At 37.3% G+C, this 20,714-nt stretch overlaps 1 protein-coding gene across 3 annotated transcripts; it reads left to right on the forward strand.

Annotated features, from left to right (window-relative positions):
* The first annotated feature begins 2,406 nt into the window (after window positions 1–2,406).
* LOC110157278 (equilibrative nucleoside transporter 1) lies at window positions 2,407–20,524 on the forward strand. Of its 3 annotated transcripts, none has more exons than XM_020921569.2 (13): window positions 2,407–2,560; window positions 11,565–11,658; window positions 11,742–11,823; window positions 12,807–12,985; window positions 14,525–14,664; window positions 16,610–16,744; window positions 16,838–16,935; window positions 17,028–17,112; window positions 17,322–17,407; window positions 17,504–17,612; window positions 17,699–17,784; window positions 19,151–19,350; window positions 19,424–20,524. In XM_020921569.2, the coding sequence occupies exons 2-13, from the start codon at window positions 11,630–11,632 to the stop codon at window positions 19,533–19,535; spliced, it is 1,341 nt and encodes a 446-aa protein (XP_020777228.1). In that variant the 5' UTR covers window positions 2,407–2,560; window positions 11,565–11,629; the 3' UTR covers window positions 19,536–20,524. The 3 variants fall into 3 exon arrangements, with proteins under 3 accessions (XP_020777228.1, XP_055018347.1, XP_020777227.1); XM_055162372.1 differs by lacking the exon at window positions 2,407–2,560 and adding an exon at window positions 10,777–10,864 and having other exon boundaries at window positions 17,325–17,407; XM_020921568.2 differs by lacking the exon at window positions 2,407–2,560 and adding an exon at window positions 10,778–10,864.
* The last annotated feature ends 190 nt before the right edge of the window (window positions 20,525–20,714 follow it).

The raw sequence follows: 20,714 nt of genomic DNA on the forward strand, positions 1-20,714 counted from the left end.
TGTCTATTAAACCACACTTTCTTGTGGTGGCACTTCCGGTTAAACAATAATCCCATTCATGTCAATGGAGAATTTGAGAAAAGTTTTGCCGATTAAACCTGATATGAAGTACGTTCATTTGTGTAAAATCTTCAGTGTTCTTGTGCACCAACAAATCCACACTGCACTGATAGAATTTAAAACAGCTTCATAGTCCATATTGAATTTATTTGCTGTTATGATCGACAGTCCCCTGCAAACTAATACATCCTGAATGATAATGTTGGTGCCTACAGCAACTTCCAGAATAAAGTGAATAGGCCACATGCATACAGCATGTGTTTCAGGGGTGTCCAGAGTTTGTGTATTAAACGTGTGAATGAAAGAAAACTCCAGGTATATTCTTGATGTGAAAAGAAATTATTACATAAATTAGAAAAAGTGTGACATATAGGTGCTTAAATATAGGCCAACATAATTTCCTTGGCCCTCTTATAAACCTCTGCAGCTGCCAAGCTACAGTTGACACACTTTTTTTCTGAAAACCGACAGTTGATCTAAATGTAAATCTTATAATCTCTGGTGCCTCTCTTCAACATGCTGTGGGTTGTTGTGACAGTTTTTTTTATATATGAAGTAGAGTGTGGAAACAAAAATGACTTCTGATCAGTGCCATTTTACTCAAAATATTCACATTTTCTTCTGAAGTGTGAACTCAGTTCACATCACATGCTTTTACTGACAAGTAGATTAGCTGCTGATCTGTCAGTTAAAACTCCCAAGCAGATTATTGGCAATTTAAAATGACTGGATCCAGATGTCATTAAAATTCAGTTAATTGCCTTACCCCATAGTGAACATACTTAATGAAAGTGAAAGTTTGTCTTCATCCATTGTCTCATGTATTGCCAAGTGTTAATCCCAATTTAATGGTACACTATGTAACTTTTCTGGTTGAGGGTCTGCCATCTGCTTGTCTCCATGGAGATATTATTGGTTTGCCTTTTGCCACAGTATGAAAATAGACTTGGTAATCATAATGGAAAAAGGTTAATTGTCAGATCTATGGAGAAGCAAGCCTGCACATGTTAAGAATTCATGTTTTTAAGGCAGGTGCTCTACTGTGGAACATTCCAGGCAAAAAAATAACATCTGCATGGAGACAAGCGGACCCTCCACCTTAGAATTTACATAATGTATCTTTTAGCCTTCTGAGATTCCAAGACTTTTCTAATAGTGGGTACCCTACACAAACAGAGCTGAGACACACCAGCCTCTCAGTCCTTTTCCTCGACTCAGCTCCTCCTTGTGGGCTCAGGGCTGGCAGGCAGAGGAAGCAGGCTGGTGCTTCTTTGCTCATGGGCCCGCTTCAAAACCACAGAGGTCTTTTTATAGACCAGGGAGCGAGGCTGGGTGTGCATGTAGGAGTACAAATGTAGGAACAGAGCCGTAAACAGTACACTGGCTAGACTTGTGGACCACAAAAACAACTCAGACAGTGACATAGTGGCCACATGTTTTGATCGAGCACATCTCCTTCAATTTCCACCATTTCAAAAAAGCTCTTCAGTTGGCGAGTTCTGTGCTTCTGTTTATCTTAGACTGAAAGCAATGGTGCACGCCATTGCATAAATGTCCAATTATTACTAGCTCCCCTTAAGCACATTCTCTACTTTGTCCTTGTCTGTGCAGTTCTTGGTGTCCGTCAGTGTAGTGGACACGAAAAATAATGTTGATAAAATGACTTAAAGGTGCATTGTGTAACGTTTCTGGTGGAGGGTCAGTCAAAAGGTTTCTCCATGTTTTTGCTTTGTCTGGAATGTTTCACAGAATGGCATTAAACCTCTCTGTCATCATGGAGACCAAACCAGACCAAGTTACAAGTCAGATCTGTGGCGAGGCGACCCAGAATACCCCAGAATACCTGAATATAGTCAGAATAACTGTTTGCCAAGGTATTTTTAAGATATAAAACGACCTGTAATTGAATAAATGTAAGGTAGAGCTGTTTAATGTCATACAGTGTAACATTCCAGGCAGAGCAGTTACATATCCATAGAAACAAAAAGTTACATAGTGCACCTTCAATAATAACATATTTGTGTGAAAAAGTGGCTGTCAAAATAAGCATACTATACTGCTTGTGCTATTTGCCATTACCATTATTATGAATACACAATCACAATTCATTCAAACACATTTACTATTGTGTACGGCTACTCTTTTTGTTTTAGTTGTGTTCTGTTTAAGCTCAATATTTTACTTCTCGTTGGCAGTTCAGTTTCCGTGGTCAATGCAAAAACGCTGCTATGTCATAATTTTAGATACGGTCATTTGTATTTCATCAGCAAAACGCCTCCTTCTGCCCGCGTGTGGTCTTCAAAAACAGGAACTCATGACTTAGAGGAAAATCTGGCTAAAAAAAATAAAAACATATTCTAAACTAACTTTGCGCATGTGGTAGCCCAGTTTGTCTGTAGAGATGGAGTAGAGTCTTAAGACTCTAACTCCTCCCCCGACGTCCTGTGTATTCCCCGGTCTCTCAGTCAGGGCTCACTCACAACAAAGCGTCGCTATACAGGTAAGACCACCGCACTATCGCTCATGCTTTACGGGCTTAACTTCACTTATACTTTAAATCATTTGAGTGACTGACCCACTTTTGTCGGCTATATTAGTCCTGTCCATACACGCAGTGGCGCGCTAGAAGGCGCCCTTTTTGATATCGCAGTTTCCGTCAAGTCTACCCCCGTGTGAATTGACTGTGTTTTTTTTTTAGTGTACACTAAACCAAGTAGCCAATGCTATTTTTTACTCGGTATGAATGTTTTGGTGAAGTCGTGAGTTGAGAATCCAGAACGCCTGAAGGTTGTTTCTCTTTGCTTCTCAAAAATGAACCGCGAAATTCAAGCGTGCTGTAGCCGGGAAGCTTCACGTGGTTGTGCCAGCACAATAACGCATTGGCCAATTGTCACGCGCTGTAGCGGCACATTTCATTTACCGTGCGGCTGAATTTGTTCTTTTAGGACAAAACACCGAGCCTCTCAATGTATAGGCTGGTCAAATTAGTTTAAAAGTTTTTACATTTTGTCCTAGTAAAACTGAATAACACGCGGTAGATGAAGCGCATGACTAAGTGTGTGAAGCACGCGTGTCTCTCTGTGTGTGTGTACCGGGTCCGAGGGCGTCATGGGACTGTCCTATTGAAGGGAGTGAGTCAGTGATGAGCCAAAAGGAAGTGTGTTTTTTTGACTATTTTACGACTTTACTGAGCACGTGGAGTTGGCTCGTGTAAATTAGCATCTTTATGAGCCAACTTTTCCTCGTACTTTTCATTAGCGTTGTGAAAGGGGCAGTATCTTACCATGTAGCCTATTACGAGGTAATAAAAGTGTATTTGATGTTTTATGTGTGTGATACGACGCAGTTGGCATCTTTATACGGTCAATGGCAGTTGGTGACTGTCTGACCCAGAGCGTGAAGAAGAGCAGAATGGAGGCGTTGTATTTGGATGGACAGCTGATATAGCGGCCCCATGAGAGCACATGCATCTGTCTTGTCCAGCCACAAATACATCCACACCTGTTTTTGGCAACCATAATGTAAATGCACTGTATAGGATGATAATTTGTTTTTACATTTCAATAATTAAATTCATTTGAAAGTTGTATTTTAAATTACATTTTGTCAACAGGTTTACTCACATTTACGTTTATCCCAATCACTTGTGACCACTGAAAGCAAGCGTGTGTGGAGAAGGCTTTGTTGTGTGGTTAAACGGCGGGAAACAGATTGGGGGGATAAAGGCGGGGGTCAATAAGGGGGACAATAGACCTGACCCTTCCCTCTGTTTCGATGGGTGAACTCTCACGGCAGGATACTCCCTCTGGACTCACCTTGATGTCTACTCATTAGAGCCACACAAAAGACCACCTTCCCCTGTATTTGACTTTTTCCTGCTCTGATTTTGATTATCCTTACCAGACCCCTGTTCAGACACAGAATGGAAGTGAAACAATAGGCTTAATTATTAAAGTGCTCTACGGTTTACTGTGAACAGAATGTGCTCAGGTCATTCATTATAATTAAGTTGTTGATCAAAAATGCCACAGGCCACTAAGTCTGTGAAAAATACTGAATATCAGATATGAAAGTCACATTCACAGGACAGATATAAAGCATTTCTGAATAGCTTTAGAATGATCTGGAGCTGTATCAGAACACTTATATAGACCACATATACACCCACAGACCACAATGGAAAATACCTGGACAACTGAGAGATTACACAAATATAACACCACATAGTAATAGAAAAGAAAGTACTACTACGATGACATTCTGTTGTCTGAATCAGTATTGGTATTGAGTCGATGCCTTAGTATTGAAATTGAGTTTGAACTTTTAGTAGCGTGACCGACCACACTACAGGCCACTCTAGTATGATTTTTTTAATGGAAACCTAGCATTTACTTTTGCATAACCAATTTCTGCAGAACTACTGTGGTGTATCTCTGTCCACTGTGGTCTTGGTGTGATAGTTTTAAGAATAGTTGTTTTTGTATGTTGTTTCTTGCTGTTGGACCTGTTTGTTGCTGTTGTTTAATCAAAAGTCTGTGATGGAAAATTGAGAGTTGTTTTTATTTGGTGCTATGGTCACCATCTGTAACTAAAAGTGTATTGTGTTGATTGCCAAATAGTAGCGAGGCACTGCATAGCCAAACGTTGAGCTAGTGCAGGTTTGTTGATTAATGTGCTATATTATATGTATTATAACAGAACATGGTACGGCCTCTTCTATGAATGCGACCAATAATAAAAATATCTAAAAACTCAGCAAAAAGAGTTGATTAAAAATAAAAATGCACCAAACTTGTGTGGAAAAAGTAGTTTCATACTAGTTAGTTGATACTTCAACTGATTAAAATACAAGTTTATTAGGCCTACATTTTTCTTGGACTTATTTTATCCAATAAATAATATATAGATTTTTGTCAGTATCACCCACCCCTACCTCAGTCTTCTGTAACCGGTAAAATATTTAGAAGAGGCAGAACAGCCAAACTGTGGCTGTGACTGTGTACCCATGATAAATATTGACCCTGGAAAATTAGAAATTAAAATGATATTATAAGTTGCTATAGTAATTATCATGACCGGCCTAGGTTGGTTTGAGTTGTGCTGATTTGAGCTGAATAAGGGAGTGCACAATTAGAGGAACAAACATTTGCAGCGCAATATAACTGTATAGCTTTATTCATGGTTGGATGCACTGCTGGATAGATGCAAGGCTCTGAGGGTTGAGCAAGATGGTGCCGTGAGAGGGTCATTTTCAGCCGTGTGTGAAATTGAAAACCTGGTTGTGAACTGACATGAAGCATAATTATTACTGTATGCCATAACTGCCCATACGCACATAAAAACACACACACATGCACGCACACACGCATCTATGTTGTGGTCCATGTGACAGTTAGAGGAGCACACAGTCAACAGGAAATTCAAGTTTAAAGAAAGACTGTGTTTGGTCATGCATGCCTGTAATTTATTTAGCTTTAATTCTACATTCCGGAATCATTTCCCCTGTTTGATTTGCATCTTGGGAATTTAGTGAATGAGAGCATTTTCATGGATCACATGGTCTGCATCCCAAAGCTTTACAGTAACTGAGACAGAAATAAAATGCCCTTAAACATAAAATAAAAGCCATTCCAACATCCTCTCAGCTATTCCTAGATCATTAAAGTGCCTTGCTCAAGGATACAATTCACGGTTTCAATCTTTGAGCCTCTACATGTAAAACTGACCGCTTAAAATGCTAGTATTCACCATACATATCAATGTTTATTATTGAATGCACTTTGAATTTGTTTACACTGTGAATTTGTGCCATGCCTATTGCAAAGAAATATAGTGTTAAGGATAACCAAAGAAAAGAAAAAAAGAAGAAATATGTACTCAAATACACATTCAAGTAGTCTTATGTGTTTGAAAATCTACTCAATTCCTGTAATGTTAATATTTGTAATTAGCTACTTTTCACCTGTGTCTATATGCAACCTACACCAGCTACATTAGCTACATGTCTGCTCAGTATTGACCTGTACAATTTACTTTTGAACTATAATAAGTCAGAATTAATTTACTTAACTCGTTTGTTAGTTGTTGGGAAGAATAGTTTGAAAATGTATTTAGTTACAGAATTTCTGCAGTAAAATGTATTTTGTAACATACTCTGCTACATGGTCCAATCAGAGTATTGTATTCTGAATACTTTTACATCAAGTTGCATTGAAATTATAATGTTAAGACAGAACATCGTATTAAACCATTTTTTGTTTGTTACACTGTTGGTTAAGCATTTCCTGGCACTAATTTAGAGAAGTTAAAATCATGCTTGCACTCTTCACAAGCTCTATCTATTCTCTGTTATCTGTTATCTATTTTACCCACCAATACTGTGGAGTTTGAAGCCTACATTCGTGATCAAGTACTACGATGTATCCCTTTGATTTCAGGAAAGTAACTGTATTCTGAATACCACCAAATGAAAAAGTAACTATACCAAAATACTAGTGACTCAAATTACTACTCACAATACATAGTTATTTCCCATACTGCACAAGTCATTACTAAGTTCAAGTCCAGATACTGTGTGGGTCACGCTGAGTGGACAAAGAGTTAATTCTGTACCAAACTGAAGTGGTATAGCCCTCCCAGACTGCAAAGTGCGACTGAGTGCCACAAGAGGTGCCAGCTGGCTCCTTGTTGTATTTACAGTCTCTTCACATAATCTTAATCTTAATTTAGATTACATTATAAAGTTACTGTGTAGCTAGGTTTCACTTCTTACATAAAGAGGTGAGCTGGACAGTTTTCTGCTGATTGGGATGAAAAAGGTCATGTTTAAAGTTGAGACAGAAGTGTGTCAAAGGTTTTAGAGAAATCCCATTCCCATTTACTGCCAACTCAGTCCTTGTTATTTTAGTGTGTGATCAGAGGTATAATACTCCCTACAATGGAAGCATAGCCAGACAGGGAAGACTAGACTGGAAAGAACAACCCTACCACCATGTCTTCAGGTGCTGGGTCCTGTTATTATTAGGGGTGTGCAAAAATATTGAAATATCGATATATCGTATTGCCTAATGTGATGATACAGTGTCTATATCGTGGGCTGCTGTATCGATATATTGCCAAGAGTATTTTTTGGTATATTTTGCTTAGTTATTTTGTTACAGCGCTTCAGTTTTGTTGCTTGTTTAGTGGAAGAAAACTCGTTCATGCAACACATTTGACATTTTCACTGTTTTGATGAGTAAAATGGGTGTGTCTCATATTAACTTTGCCCAAGAAGTGGTTTAACAAAGACTTTTAGTATCATATTCGTTATTTAGCCATTATTTTTATTGAACGGTTTCGAATTGATTTGAAATACATCGTACTGAATCAAAAGTGTCCTGTATCGAGATATGTATTGTATTGTGGCCTATGTATTGTAATGATACCCAGCCCTAGTTATGATAGTCAGTAAATGTCTTCTGTGTTAGAAGTTATTCTCGATACTAGATTCATGGCTGATGATACGATATTATCACGATACATGTGGTAATCAATATATTGCACTGGATATATTGCTATTGTTAAAGAATCAAACACATTTTAGCATCAGCAGCATTTCTTTGTTAAACCACTGCTTGTGCAAAGTGAATATGAAATACACCAATTTTAATCATCAAAACAGTGAATACGTCAAGTGTATTGCAAAAAGTTTCCTTCTTCTAAATAAGCAACAAATTTATAGTGTAGTGGTGACAAAGGAAACCTGCTAAAAGACACCAAAATTACCCTTGGAGATAAATGAGCCTACAATACTGTATCACCAAATTTAGAATCACTATATTTTTGCACATCCCTAGTAATGCTACAGAAAAAGAAGTACATACCCCCAGTGTAGAGACTGGTTTGGTTGCATGCTAATGAAGATGATGAACCCTGTTGGGATTATTTGGTTCTAATTCAGTGCTCTTTTCCTGTAAAAGATCAGTTGAGTTTGTTCAACTGGGCAAAGGGCATCTTATCTTATCTTTTGTCATGACTTTTGTTAAATCTCAGATATTTTCACTTTTTAGCGTATTGACTATTAGCCTTAAATCTCCAGCAAAGCAGACGTTATGTTTTATCTGACCTGCTGCCTGTAGAGTACACACAAATCACTTCAACGTAAAAAGATAATAGAACTAAATGTGACGACAGCTCTCTTAAAACTGCAGAATTTTAGGAAAAGGTATTGGCCATGAAAAAAAAAACATATCGATCGATCTCTACTTATGATCATCATTGGAGGTTCATGTTGTTTAGAGTTGTTCTCACTGTGTAATTTCATACAGCTTCTCTGACAGTCCATCAGCATACAGAGGTCTTGCTTAATAATGCTGTGTGGTTCAGATAGTGCGTCCTCTGTCCTCTCCTCTTTCCATCTGTCAGTGTTGAACGGAAATTAATGATTTTTTCCTCTTGTGAATGGTGCTTGAAATGGACATGCTTTATACAGATGCATTTAAAAGGTTATGTTTGGCTACAACATGAGCTTTTCAGATTTGTTATGAACCTGAATCAACTTTATAACATGTTTTCTTTGAAAGCATGCCAAATTATTTCGTTTAAAGAGGAAATGTTTTAAAAGACTCCATGTTTTGGACTTAATCAACGCAAACATATACTTTGGAGTTTAAATAAACAATATGGTATGGTATGGATTATTTTTTGGATCCGATATAGTACAGATAAAAAGGGCTTTGGAGGTGCCGATAGCCAATATAACAGTCGATACATTTAGTTATAAAATCATTGTAAATCTTCATCTGATTTTAAAACTTAAGTTTGACTCCATAAGATTTTAAATAGGATTTATTAAAGCTACCTTTATTGTTATTCTGCCTCTACGAGATAGTAGGTAGGCCTAATGGCATTTTTAAATTACATTCTAGCCAGTGAACAAATTAAGTAAACCACCGCTTAGTCTTTAGCAGTTCATATGCATGACAAAGTAATTAATTATATGCGTAAATGTGCACTATTCACACCTCTATCCAGAGCTCATTCACATATCAATGCATGTCCAGTAAGGTGTGTATACAGCCACTGTAGTCACTTTACAGTAAGCCAAGATATATAAACACAGTATTTTGCAGCAATGCTAACTAATGACTTAAAACAAAAGTAGATTTAAAACCGGCACATTTGCAACACTCACCGCTGATACAGACACCTCTCAGAACAGAAGACTTCACAAATAAGTGTCCTTTTAATCCTGACTCAAAACGATCGTCCATAAAAATAATATCATCCAGCATGTTGAGAGCAGCTGCATGTGTCCTCTGTCTATGGAACAGTCTTCTCTTCTCTGCACTCGCACTTTGATAAAAAACAAGCTGTAGTTTTGTTGCTGGCATAAACTGCGCTGACGTTCACTTTTATTTATAGTCAATAGTCACAAGGCCATTTAAAGCCAGCATCGCAGTGCTGTCTCCAAGTGGATGCTGAGATTGCACTGCTTGGTGTAAACAAGAGCACGTGTGTGATGTGACGTGACTCAGGTGCAGTAGGGCGTCACAGAGAGAGTCTAATCTTAATACAAGAGGTATAACTTGCCCAGGTGGACTATCGGCTAGATTTCATTGTTTTCAAGTGCCCATATCGGTCAGGCCCTAGTAAAAAGTATGCCTAGAATTAGTTTTCTGTGTAAATTGTTTTATGATGCAGTAACTCAAGGGGATCAAATTGCTACATCTGCCTCCCCTGCAATGGCAACCACTACATCTACCACTTCTGCTGTTTCTGTTTGTTAAACAACCACTACCTATTTCAAACTCCTTCTGTGTATCAAAAATGAAAAAAAAAAAAAAGTACAGTTGCAAGAAATATTGAAGACAGTGGTGCATGAAATCAACAGGCAGCTCAGGTTAAATGAGGGTGGAACTAGATCAAGAATGGTCAGACATAAAATGATGTAAAATAGAAAAAGGATACAGCTGTAACAGGGATGCACCGTGCTTTTCTCCATGGAAATGTTAAATGTTATTGTGTTGTCTGAAATGTTTTCATGGTATGGTATTAAAACTTTTTGACAGGTCAGATCTATGGAGAGGCAATTCCGCTCACAGTCAGAATGCCTGTTTTTTTTGGTGTTTTTTTGTGTTATATACTTTAGAGCTGTAAAACCGCCTGTAATTGAATAAATGTAAGGCAGAGCTATTTAATATCATACTGTAGAACATTCCAGGCAGAGCAATAATACATCCATTGAAACAAGCAGATGACAGATGACGGACCCTTCACCAGAAAAATTACATAAGGCACCTTTAAGTATCTGCCAATACCCGATATCAACCAACACCATTGCAGAGACTGAAAACAGCATAAATTTCCTTAAAACATAATTAAAATAAGACAGAGGTGATCCAAATGCGCTATGTAGCGGTTATCTATCCCTCAAGTAACTACTGAACAAACTTGCAAAATAAAACTTTCTGAGCTGACTGCAACCATTAAATAGTCTTAATACATAAATTTATGTGTCCAAACAGGATATTCACTGAACCGATATTTGGAAGCTGATATTCGATCCAGCAAATTTCTCATCCCTAGAAACATAGTATGAGCAGTCCAGGCTGTTATGTAACACGTGAGGAAAAATGTACTGTCCAGAGGAAAAGGGAAAGTTTAGGGAGAGGGCAGGAGGGAAGGGCGTAGAGAGGAGCAGAGAGGGGCTGGGTCCATAAGAGCTATTCCTAATGCTGCTGCTATAAAGAAGATCTGCAGAGTTTAGGGTGTCCTCTTGTAGCCCTGCAACTCAAAGGACCAGCTACTCCCCTCCTGTGATGTAAGTCAGTGAATCTTTGTCATGTTAAGACTGAAGTTGTAACTTTATTATGTGGAGTTATGAAATTTTTGCTTTCTGTGTTCTGTGAGAATGTTTTTTTTTGCATTTATTCTTTTCCTTATATATTTTTTATGATGTATAGTGCTTGAAAATTGCCATTGCTGGCTTAATTTTATCGCAGTAATGAACTAAGAACTATGGTTAATTTGAGTGAAAATCCAGATAGCTGTTTAGATTCAGTTTTTAATTCTGTTTTGATTCTGTGTGAGCTGTTACTTTGAGAATCTGTTTATGCATTTATTGTTAATTGATAGTGAGGAATATTGGTTCTGTGGGTTGATATAGAAAAATCATTAAATCAAGTCTGAGTTGTATATTTTCTGCAAATGCCTTGTTAGAGGTAGTGAGTCTCTCCTGAATGGATGCATTATTTATGTATTTATTTATTTATTTTAATTTTGTAAATTGCTGAACATTGACCCCTTTTTCTTTGCCCAGTCCATATGATCTCTATTAAAATGTTTTTGTAGCTTTACACCTCTCAACACACCAGTTAATTTTTACCTTGGTAATGACTTCACATGGCATTTTAATTGTAATATGTTAATGACTAATAGAAAGCATGTGTCTAGATGTGTACGTTGTGTAATTTGTGCAGTTACAGAGTTGTAAACATGTGGTGGCTATCTGTGTACTTCAGACCTGGGGCCACCCTGATAAGACCTGATTTGAACAGGACCCAGAACCACCGCAGCAGCAGCAGCTATGACGGCGGACAACGCACCACGAGACAAGTACGCATTATAAAACTACTGTTAGTTACTTTATTCTGTTGAAGTATGCACTTACATCTTTGGCATCAATTATTTCCTTGCAGGTACAACGCAGTTTGGCTTATCTTCTTCATCCTCGGCTTGGGAACTCTCCTGCCATGGAATTTCTTCATGACAGCATCAGCAGTGAGTTCAGTCTTCTTTCAATTATCCTAATCAAGTTTAATCCTTTAAAAAGCAGTAGAAGTCAAAAGGTAATCCCTAAAACAACACGAGGATGTAGGTGGAACAAAGGTGCTTCTGTGGGCAGTGGTCACTTGATTAAAAGGTTATGGCCCTGGTTTAGGGTCAGCCCCATCTCGTTCGTATTATTTGTTTTGTTTTCCTGGAGCCCCACCTGGTCCTGCTCAGATAGCTGACTCCAGTGCACCCAGGTGGAGGGAAATACAACCTCAAATCCATGTTCATTGTCTTGAGGCTTTAAGGGTTAACATGCTGCACTGAGAGGAGTGAACATTCACCTGCCCTTAATGCTGTTTTTATTTATTATTACTAAAACATGCTTCATATGTTTTTTTCTTTAAATTTATTGAAGTCTAATTTTAGCATTCAAATATTTTTAACACAACAGACAGCATTTGTTTACTGAATCTATGAAATCTTTCACCTTTTAGGTAGGGATGCACAATATATTGCAAAAGTATTGATAATGCAATATTAGCTGATATTATAATCAATTTGGCAACAAACTCATTGTTGCGAACCAAAGTTCTCTATTGAATACTATCTTTAAATAGTTGTTAAATAAAACAGAATTTAATAATTGCCTTGATTTAGTCGATTTAGAGTTTCAATAGTAAATTAAAGCATGCACTTTTATGTTTTAATATCACTGAAATTATTGAGTGAAAAAGTTTAGTAAAATATCTTAACAATATTAATATTGCAAAAAACTTTCAATAGCATGCAGCCCATTTTTAAGTATAGGCATTTTTTTTTTTGCTTGCTTGCTTTTTTGGCTTGTATTTTATCAGAGTGAAGTCAATTCTGTTTTTTTGGTTGTTTGTAGAGAAATTATAGTCCTGTCCAACCAATCAAATTTTGCCCAGCTACATTTTCTATCTTGCAATTCTGTGTATAGATTTTTATGTGTTTTCTTCCCTTGCCAGTACTTTACCAGCCGCCTGAAGGACCCAGTGAGCACTACATTCAATCAAACAGGAAATGTGACAATGGCTGGAGGTGATACAAGAAATGCCCTGGAGTCAACGTTCAACAATGTGATGACTCTGTGTGCCATGGTCCCTCTGCTCATTTTCACCTGTCTCAACTCATTCATCCACCAAAGGTATAGTTTCAGGTTGATGTCCTCAGGTATTCATGCTTTAATATAGATTACTTGGTATTCTCCTAAGAAACACCAAAACAGTAAATTGACAAAAGTTGAACCTGATTATTAGCAATTAGACCCTAGAACTTGGCATTATACAAGAAAAATCAGCTTTTTAAACATTCTATATTACACAAAACTGACTTTTGAGAGCTTTAAGCCATGTCATTATGTTGTTACGTCCGCAAAAAAATACCAGGAGTTGTGTTTTGTTTCATTCAAACATGTTTTATTAACAGTTTATTATTTGTCTGTCTACATTTCCAAACCTTGTGATGTCACGAAGCAGTAGTCTTCAAATTAACAGCTACCTTTTACTTTTAGTTCAGTTGAGATTGGCAGCTCCAGGGCTGAAATCATTCAGATGATTGTAGGGAAGGTGTATGGAGTTTAAAAACACAGTGGAGTACTTCCTGTATAACTACATGGCATCACAAGGCCTAAATATGCAGTGTTTGTGTTTTAAACATGTGTGAATAAAACAAAACACAACTCTGGGTATGTTTGTGACGAGGAAAGAAAACTAGAACATAGATTTGAAAATTGCGTAATATGGTCCCTTTAATGAATATTAGCTGGCTCTATCTGTATAAAATATGCTTGGCCTATAGAACGGTGTGATGGCATTTGAAACCCAACTCCTTATAGCACGTCATTATTTTTTATTAGATATTTTTATGCATTCACAATTAATTATCATTTTTGGACCAAATCTCAAGCTTGTTTGTGTGTCTGGGTTGGCCTGTTATGCATAAGTAACGTGACCTTATTATGAGAAAAGTCTGTATGCCCTCAGTATATTTGCTTTAATTATAATGGGATTGAGTGAGGTCTAGGTTGGAACCTGGACAGGGATAAACTCTTCCCTTTACAAATACACCTAAGAATTCTATGTAGACTTCCCTCACCTGCTCATATGTACCTAACCTCACAATGGTCTTATACACGATCAAATATATATATATATATATATATATATATATATATAGTATATATATATTTTTATATATGTATTTTTAGTGTTCTGAAGTATCTTATTTCCATTTATGAATGTGATTAAAGATGCCCTATGTAACTTTTCTTCCTCCTGCTTCTATGGAGATGTTGTTGCTAACTCTACAATAGTGATGAAACAGGTGATGTTTACAGTTGCTGGTGAAATTTTTGTGGAGGGGTGACTCCACTCACAGTAAAAATACATGTTGTACAAAGTATTTTTGAGCAATAAAATCGTCCACAAGATAGATAAGTTTAATGCCATACACTAGAATGTTTCAGGATGTTTCATAATATTGAGAGAAGTCGGTTCCAGATTCTCAGCCAGAAAAATCACATAGTCCTCCTATAAAACGATTCCTAAAGAAACGTAACAACTTCACAATTTTAGACAAGAAATAAATGAATCAGTATTCATAACATTTTTTTTTACATTTATCATAAAATAACATAATAAAAGCCTTATGACAAAATGATAGACCTTAACATTCTTGCTCTCAGGGTGTCCCAGAAGTTGAGGATTTTGGGGAGTCTGTCTGTGATCTTTGTTGTTTTCCTGATCACTGCCATTGTGGTGAAGGTCAGCATTGAGCCACTGTCATTCTTCACCCTCACTATGATCAAAATCATCTGCATCAACTGTGAGTACTTCTGTTATAACAGTGTATATACGTTCAGCTTCTCAGTTTTGTATAATTATGTAATGCAAAGGAGAAAGTATGTGTCATGTGAGTCCCCATTTTTTCCCCAAAGCAGTGTTCAGTTGTCTATAATAAGGAATCTTTAAAAGGGTATGAACTATGAATTGACAGACGATTTTTCAGTTGAATTCAAGACATACCCTCTCAGAATCATTTTCAAGATAATGGCCCCAAAAAAGTGCTACAAACAACTACTCATGTCTCTAAATCAAGGGTCTCCAACCTGTAGCTCGGGAGCTACCAGTAGCTCTCCACCCTTTTACAAGTCCAAGTAGCTCACCAAGAAATTTCTGAATTGCACGTATTGAGCCAAATAAGTAAAATTTGATTAAATGAATGCCTACTACCACAATACACTAAATGGATAATGGTTTATTTTTATAGGCATCTAACTAATATATAAGGCTTATAGATACTCAGTTTTTTGTGACCGCTGAAACTAGTAGCTCTCTGGCATTTTTGTTATGTAAAGGTAGCTCACCAGAGGAAAATGGATGGAGACCACTGCTCTAAATAGATAAGTCTGGAAGTGAAAAAACTAAAACTACATATAATTAATCTATGTAAATTACATCTTGTAGTCCACCTTTAGGCATACATCATGCCCTGAAAGAGTGCAGTCACTTATAATTGTAGGGAGATGTATTCTATACCTTTCTTTGCATTGGGTGTATATTTTAGTGCTGCTATCTTCACAAACTATTATTATAGACACATGTGGTTATGAGCAGAGGCCAAATCAGAAACACATTTCCTTGTATCACTTGAGAACAGAGCACTCCCACTGTGTGTTTGTTTGGAGTGAGTGGACACCGCAGGCATAAGCTCACCCCACTTCCCTCCTCTCCTTCTCTGGGTCACTCTGGACCTTCTGATCCTCTCGAGAAACTCAAAGATGTTTGATGAGAGGCAGAAGACACTGTGACCTTGAGGTTTTGATACTGACGTCCACACATTCCAAACAGTGCATTTCAACTCTGAATTAAAGCTACACATTTCAAACTGAACCAAATGAGATTAAAGATGCAACAATTAATGGGTAGGGTCGAGTACTTTGCTGGATCTTGTACATATAAAATGCAAATAAGATGCTCTTTGACTATTAAAGATTCTCAAAGACCAGCTGCAGCTATGTGGCCAAAACATGTTGATGTCCTCTTGGTAAAAGACTTGTACTGTAATTCTTACTTGTCAGAGTGCCTCTGGTCTGTTACCTTGCCCACAAAGTAAGGTGCTTATTATTAGAATAATGTGACAAGTCAACTATTATACAATTATTGTAATTATATTTTGATTCTATTTATTGTTATCTGGACAAAAAAAATCTAAACACATGCCCAAAGACCTTTTATACCAAAATAATATTCTATCAAAATGTGTAGTAATGATAAGCAAATATGCACACAGCTGCACTCTAGTGACCATTGACAGTTTTAATTGTGAGTACATTTGGTAAATTGTTTCAAGTTAAATATAATAGAGGATTTAGCTCACTGTACTCAGCCTTGACATATTGCACACAAACACAATGTAATATTAATATTATATTATATAGTAACACTCTGTTTCAGAACTATGTCACTGATGTATCAATGACATGATACTTTTGCACAGTGTGTGTTGCACAAATATCTGTTGTCTACTGTGGACAGAGAGTTGTACCTATTGGCCTTTAAACACTGCACCTTTAAGAATGTGTCACAGTCTTCTAACACATAGGTGGTGCATATTTGTTTAAAAGGATCGGTTTCCACTAAGAGTAAGAGTTAAGGTGTTAAATAAACATCTCAGTGTATTGATGATTTTGGTCCAGTGTTTTCACTAGTCAGTTATTTAACTTTTTAATTAAACTGGAATCAACTCGTCTTCATTTATCTCTTCTCAGCATTTGGGGCTGTTCTTCAGGGCAGTCTGTTTGGTTTGGCTGGGATCCTGCCTGCTACCTACACCACACCCATCATGAGTGGCCAGGGCCTGGCCGGGACCTTTGCTGCCTTCTCAATGATCTGTGCATTGGCCTGTAGGTGTCCCACAATTATCTTTTTCATCATTTCCTTAATACTGACAACTGTAGTAAGACAAAATTTTAACAAACATCTGTGTCTTTTTATAGCTGGATCAGAATTGCAGGACAGTGCCTTTGGTTACTTCATCACTGCCTGTGCTGTCATATTGTTGGCCATTATGTCCTACTTTGTTCTTCCTAAAATGGTAACATAATCTGCGTACTCTATAAAAACCTAAGTATTACTTGTTATTGGGTTTTTAAGGTTGGTTCAAACAAAGAAATCTCTTTTTGTCAGGAATTCTTTCAATATTACATGGAGAGCCATGGCTCCCATTCATCCAGTGCCGATGAGGAGAACAAAATGGACCTTCTTAAAAAAGGTAAGAGGAAAACTGGACTTTGTAATGTCTAAAACTCAAAGTACAAGAATAAATCAACAATATGCAAAATGTTACATTTGAGAATACATCTTTTCCACTTTGTTGCCTAAGACTACCTGCATGTTTTTCATTTCCCAAATGTCCCATGCATGTACAGTTTTAAGAGACTTAGCAACTCGACAAAAAGTGATTCAAAATGTCTTTTGCAGAAGATTCCACAGAGAAGAGACCAGTAGTGAATCTGACTGAGGATGAAGCCAGGCCCACTGTGTCTGTTGTAAACATCTTTAAACAGGTACATTGCAAACTTTTGATAATTATAATATAATTTCTAGCAGGTATGTAAAATCTGCCAGTTGATTTCTAATTAGCTGTTTTTTTCTCTTTACAGATCTGGGTGATGGCTCTGTCCGTGTGTTTCATCTTCACTGTCACCATTGGGACTTTCCCCGCTGTGACTGTGGATGTGAAGTCCACAGTAGCAAACGGAGGAACATGGGGTGAGTTCAGTATCTGGGTATTTGATTCAAACTGAATTGAAACGTGAGAGTGTGTACTAAAAGTGATAAATTATCTCTACTTCCAGAAACCTACTTCATCCCAGTGTCATGTTTCTTGCTGTTTAATGTGATGGACTGGGCTGGCAGGAGTCTGACAGCCGTCTGCATGTGGGTCAGTGTCTTTTTACATGTATTACCTTGAATGACCAGCAGACGGTATCAAACTTTTATGGTTATAATAGTTTATAGCATTAGAGTTTTTAAGAGTATTGAAAATCTGATGTTAATACTAAAACTAGTACTAGTAAGTATTGATGCTGAAATAACACTAACAGTTATCTTAAGCTTGATCAGGACTAATGTAAGACCTCATGGAATAATAAAGAATTGTATTATGTTGAAAATAAGTCTATCATATAAAAAAATAGCATTTGAAATTGGTGACCAGTATTTCCTCAGGATAAAAATAACTAAGTTTGAAATTTAAAAACGCTAGCATACATAGCAAAGGACTAGGAATGTGCTTTGGTGATATGGTGCAACACAAAATAAGAAATAATAATAGTAAAATATAAACTATGATAAAATAAAAGGCATGTATAAAATTGAGTGTTAGAAATAAAATAAATTGACTAAATATAAACAAAATATAGAAAAGTATATACTATAACTTTGACATTGTTGTGTACTGTGGATGATTTTAAAAAGAAGTGTAAAGCTTATATTTACAAAACAGTGTGTCTAGTTATTTTGCAAAAAAATCTTGTATCATTCCCCCCACAGTGAAACAAATTCAACATTCACAGAATATTATTATCATTTCCTGCAGTCAGAGAAATGGGATGGGGAACAGTTAATGACTGCCTGCCTGTGTAGACTGTCCGAGGTTGGAGTAATTGAGTTGAAAATCTTGAGTGCTTAAGTGAACAGTCATGCAGATAATTGGTCAGCTGATACTGTCTCGTGAGATTTTTTAACCTTTCAACTAGACCAACCACTGACCTGTGTGGGGTCAGGAATGTCTCATTTATACTAGACCTACAAATGAGGAAAAAACTGAAACCCCAGAACTGACAAATTTGGGTTAGTAAATTACAGTTGTATCAGGCCTGCATTTTCTTTCACCTATCTGGGGCTAGGTAGTGGGGGCAGTAGTCTAAAGAGGGACTCCTAGACTTCCCTCACACCAGACACTTCCTCTAACTCCTCTGGTGGGACCCCAATGTGCTCCCTCCAGTGTGTCCTGGATCTTCCCTCCTCCCGGTGGGACATGACTGGAACACCTCCCTAGAGAATAGATCCCCAAGCCACTTCAGCTGCTCCTCTCCACATGGAGGAGCAGTGGCTCTACTCTGAGACCCTCCTGTGTGACTGAGCTCTTTGCCCTAGATAGCACCTAGCCACTTTTTGGAGAAAACTTATTTTAACAGCTGTTTTGACGATAACATTTGAGAGAAGACTGAAATATGAACTGATAATACAAGAATCCCATTCCCATGTATTGCAAAATATGTTTATTCAAACTTGTCTCTCCACAGCCTGGTAAAGACAGCAAGTTACTCCCTGCCCTGGTGATTTTGAGAATCATCTTCATCCCCCTGTTTATTCTGTGTAATGTTCAGCCACGCAAATACTTCCCTGTGGTGTTCAGCCATGACGCCTGGTACATTACCTTGATGATCTTCTTCTCCTTCTCCAACGGCTACCTGGCCAGTCTCTGCATGTGCTTTGGACCCAAGTAAGAACCACTACCATCCAGTGGTGCCACAAATTATAATTATCAAGCTCATTTTGTGATTTTCTGTGTACAGGAAAGTGGCGCAGCACGAAGCGGAGACAGCAGGCGCGATCATGGCTTTCTTCTTGTCCCTGGGTCTGGCTCTGGGCGCTGCCTTCTCTTTTGCTTTCAGGGCCATTTGCTAGAAGCTGGAGTAACTTTCAGTAGTTTTAGGCTAGACTTGCACTGGGAGAACTGATACAACTGGATGAGCTGTACTGCTTTTAAACAGCCGCCAAAGGAAGATTTGGGTGACTTGGGTGCAACAAAAGAAGAGTAGAGATCTGATCCACTCTTCTCAAAGTTTAGACTGTTTTTGCTCAGTCAAAATGGCAACTATACAAGCACTCTGTCACAACTGGACTTCTGATATTTCCTGTGCACATTTTACTATTGCAACAAACTGAAAACCAAGCCAAAAGTGTTATAAATTTCTCCATTTAATTAATATGTATTACACATTTGCCAAAATCATGTAACCAAATGTCACATTCATTCAGAATAGAACATGTCGGAGTTAAACAAACTATTTATCTTTAAGACTGCTGTGTTTCGTTTAAATGCAAATATTTAAAACATAGTAATAAGCTGAACTCAAAAACAAGACTGCAGAAATTATTGAAGAACTTCTGTGCCCTTTTGTAGCAGTATATATTGTATTATATTTTGTTCATAACTATCAAAACAATGAGACACAACTAACATGCAATGTCCAAAGTATGCTGTTTACAATTTATGCTGTTGGAAAATAAGTTTACTTGATTGATTTTTTTTTTATTCAGATAAGTGCACAGGTGACAGTTCTGTTACTGGTAGTGTAAGAATTAAACAGACTCTAAACATATTATGCATACATGTTCATGTCTTGCCTAGGATTTAACTGAAAATATTGTCAGTAATTTCTCAGTATTGACTGAGTTTGAGATGATGTTATAAGACAACTTTTTATTATTTTTTTGTAACTGTTTTTACTTTGGCCATAAATTGCTTACACAGTACAATGCATCACCAGCTGCTGATATGTTAACGTCACATTTTTTATTACAAACACAAGGCCCGTGGTGACACACTCAGTGGGTAAATGCATATTATTGACCATGTCAGTGTTGTGACTAATAAAGAAACGTTTGTTAGAGTCTGTCGCCCTCTGGTGGTCGAGTGTGGCCGTTAATCTGCAGAGTTCACTCGGAGTTGGTTTGTATGAAACTGTAAATATATTAAATCAGACGCTACTTAAAAATACTGATTCTTCGATTGTCAGTGCCTAGCGTTAAAAAATGAACGTTAACCTTTTATTTGAGTTACACAAGATAAATATTAGCCAT

The sequence above is a fragment of the Boleophthalmus pectinirostris genome, unplaced genomic scaffold (genome assembly GCF_026225935.1).
Source record: "Boleophthalmus pectinirostris isolate CB_2022bp ecotype Guang Dong unplaced genomic scaffold, ASM2622593v1 HiC_scaffold_5, whole genome shotgun sequence".
NCBI classification, from domain to species: domain Eukaryota; kingdom Metazoa; phylum Chordata; class Actinopteri; order Gobiiformes; family Gobiidae; genus Boleophthalmus; species Boleophthalmus pectinirostris.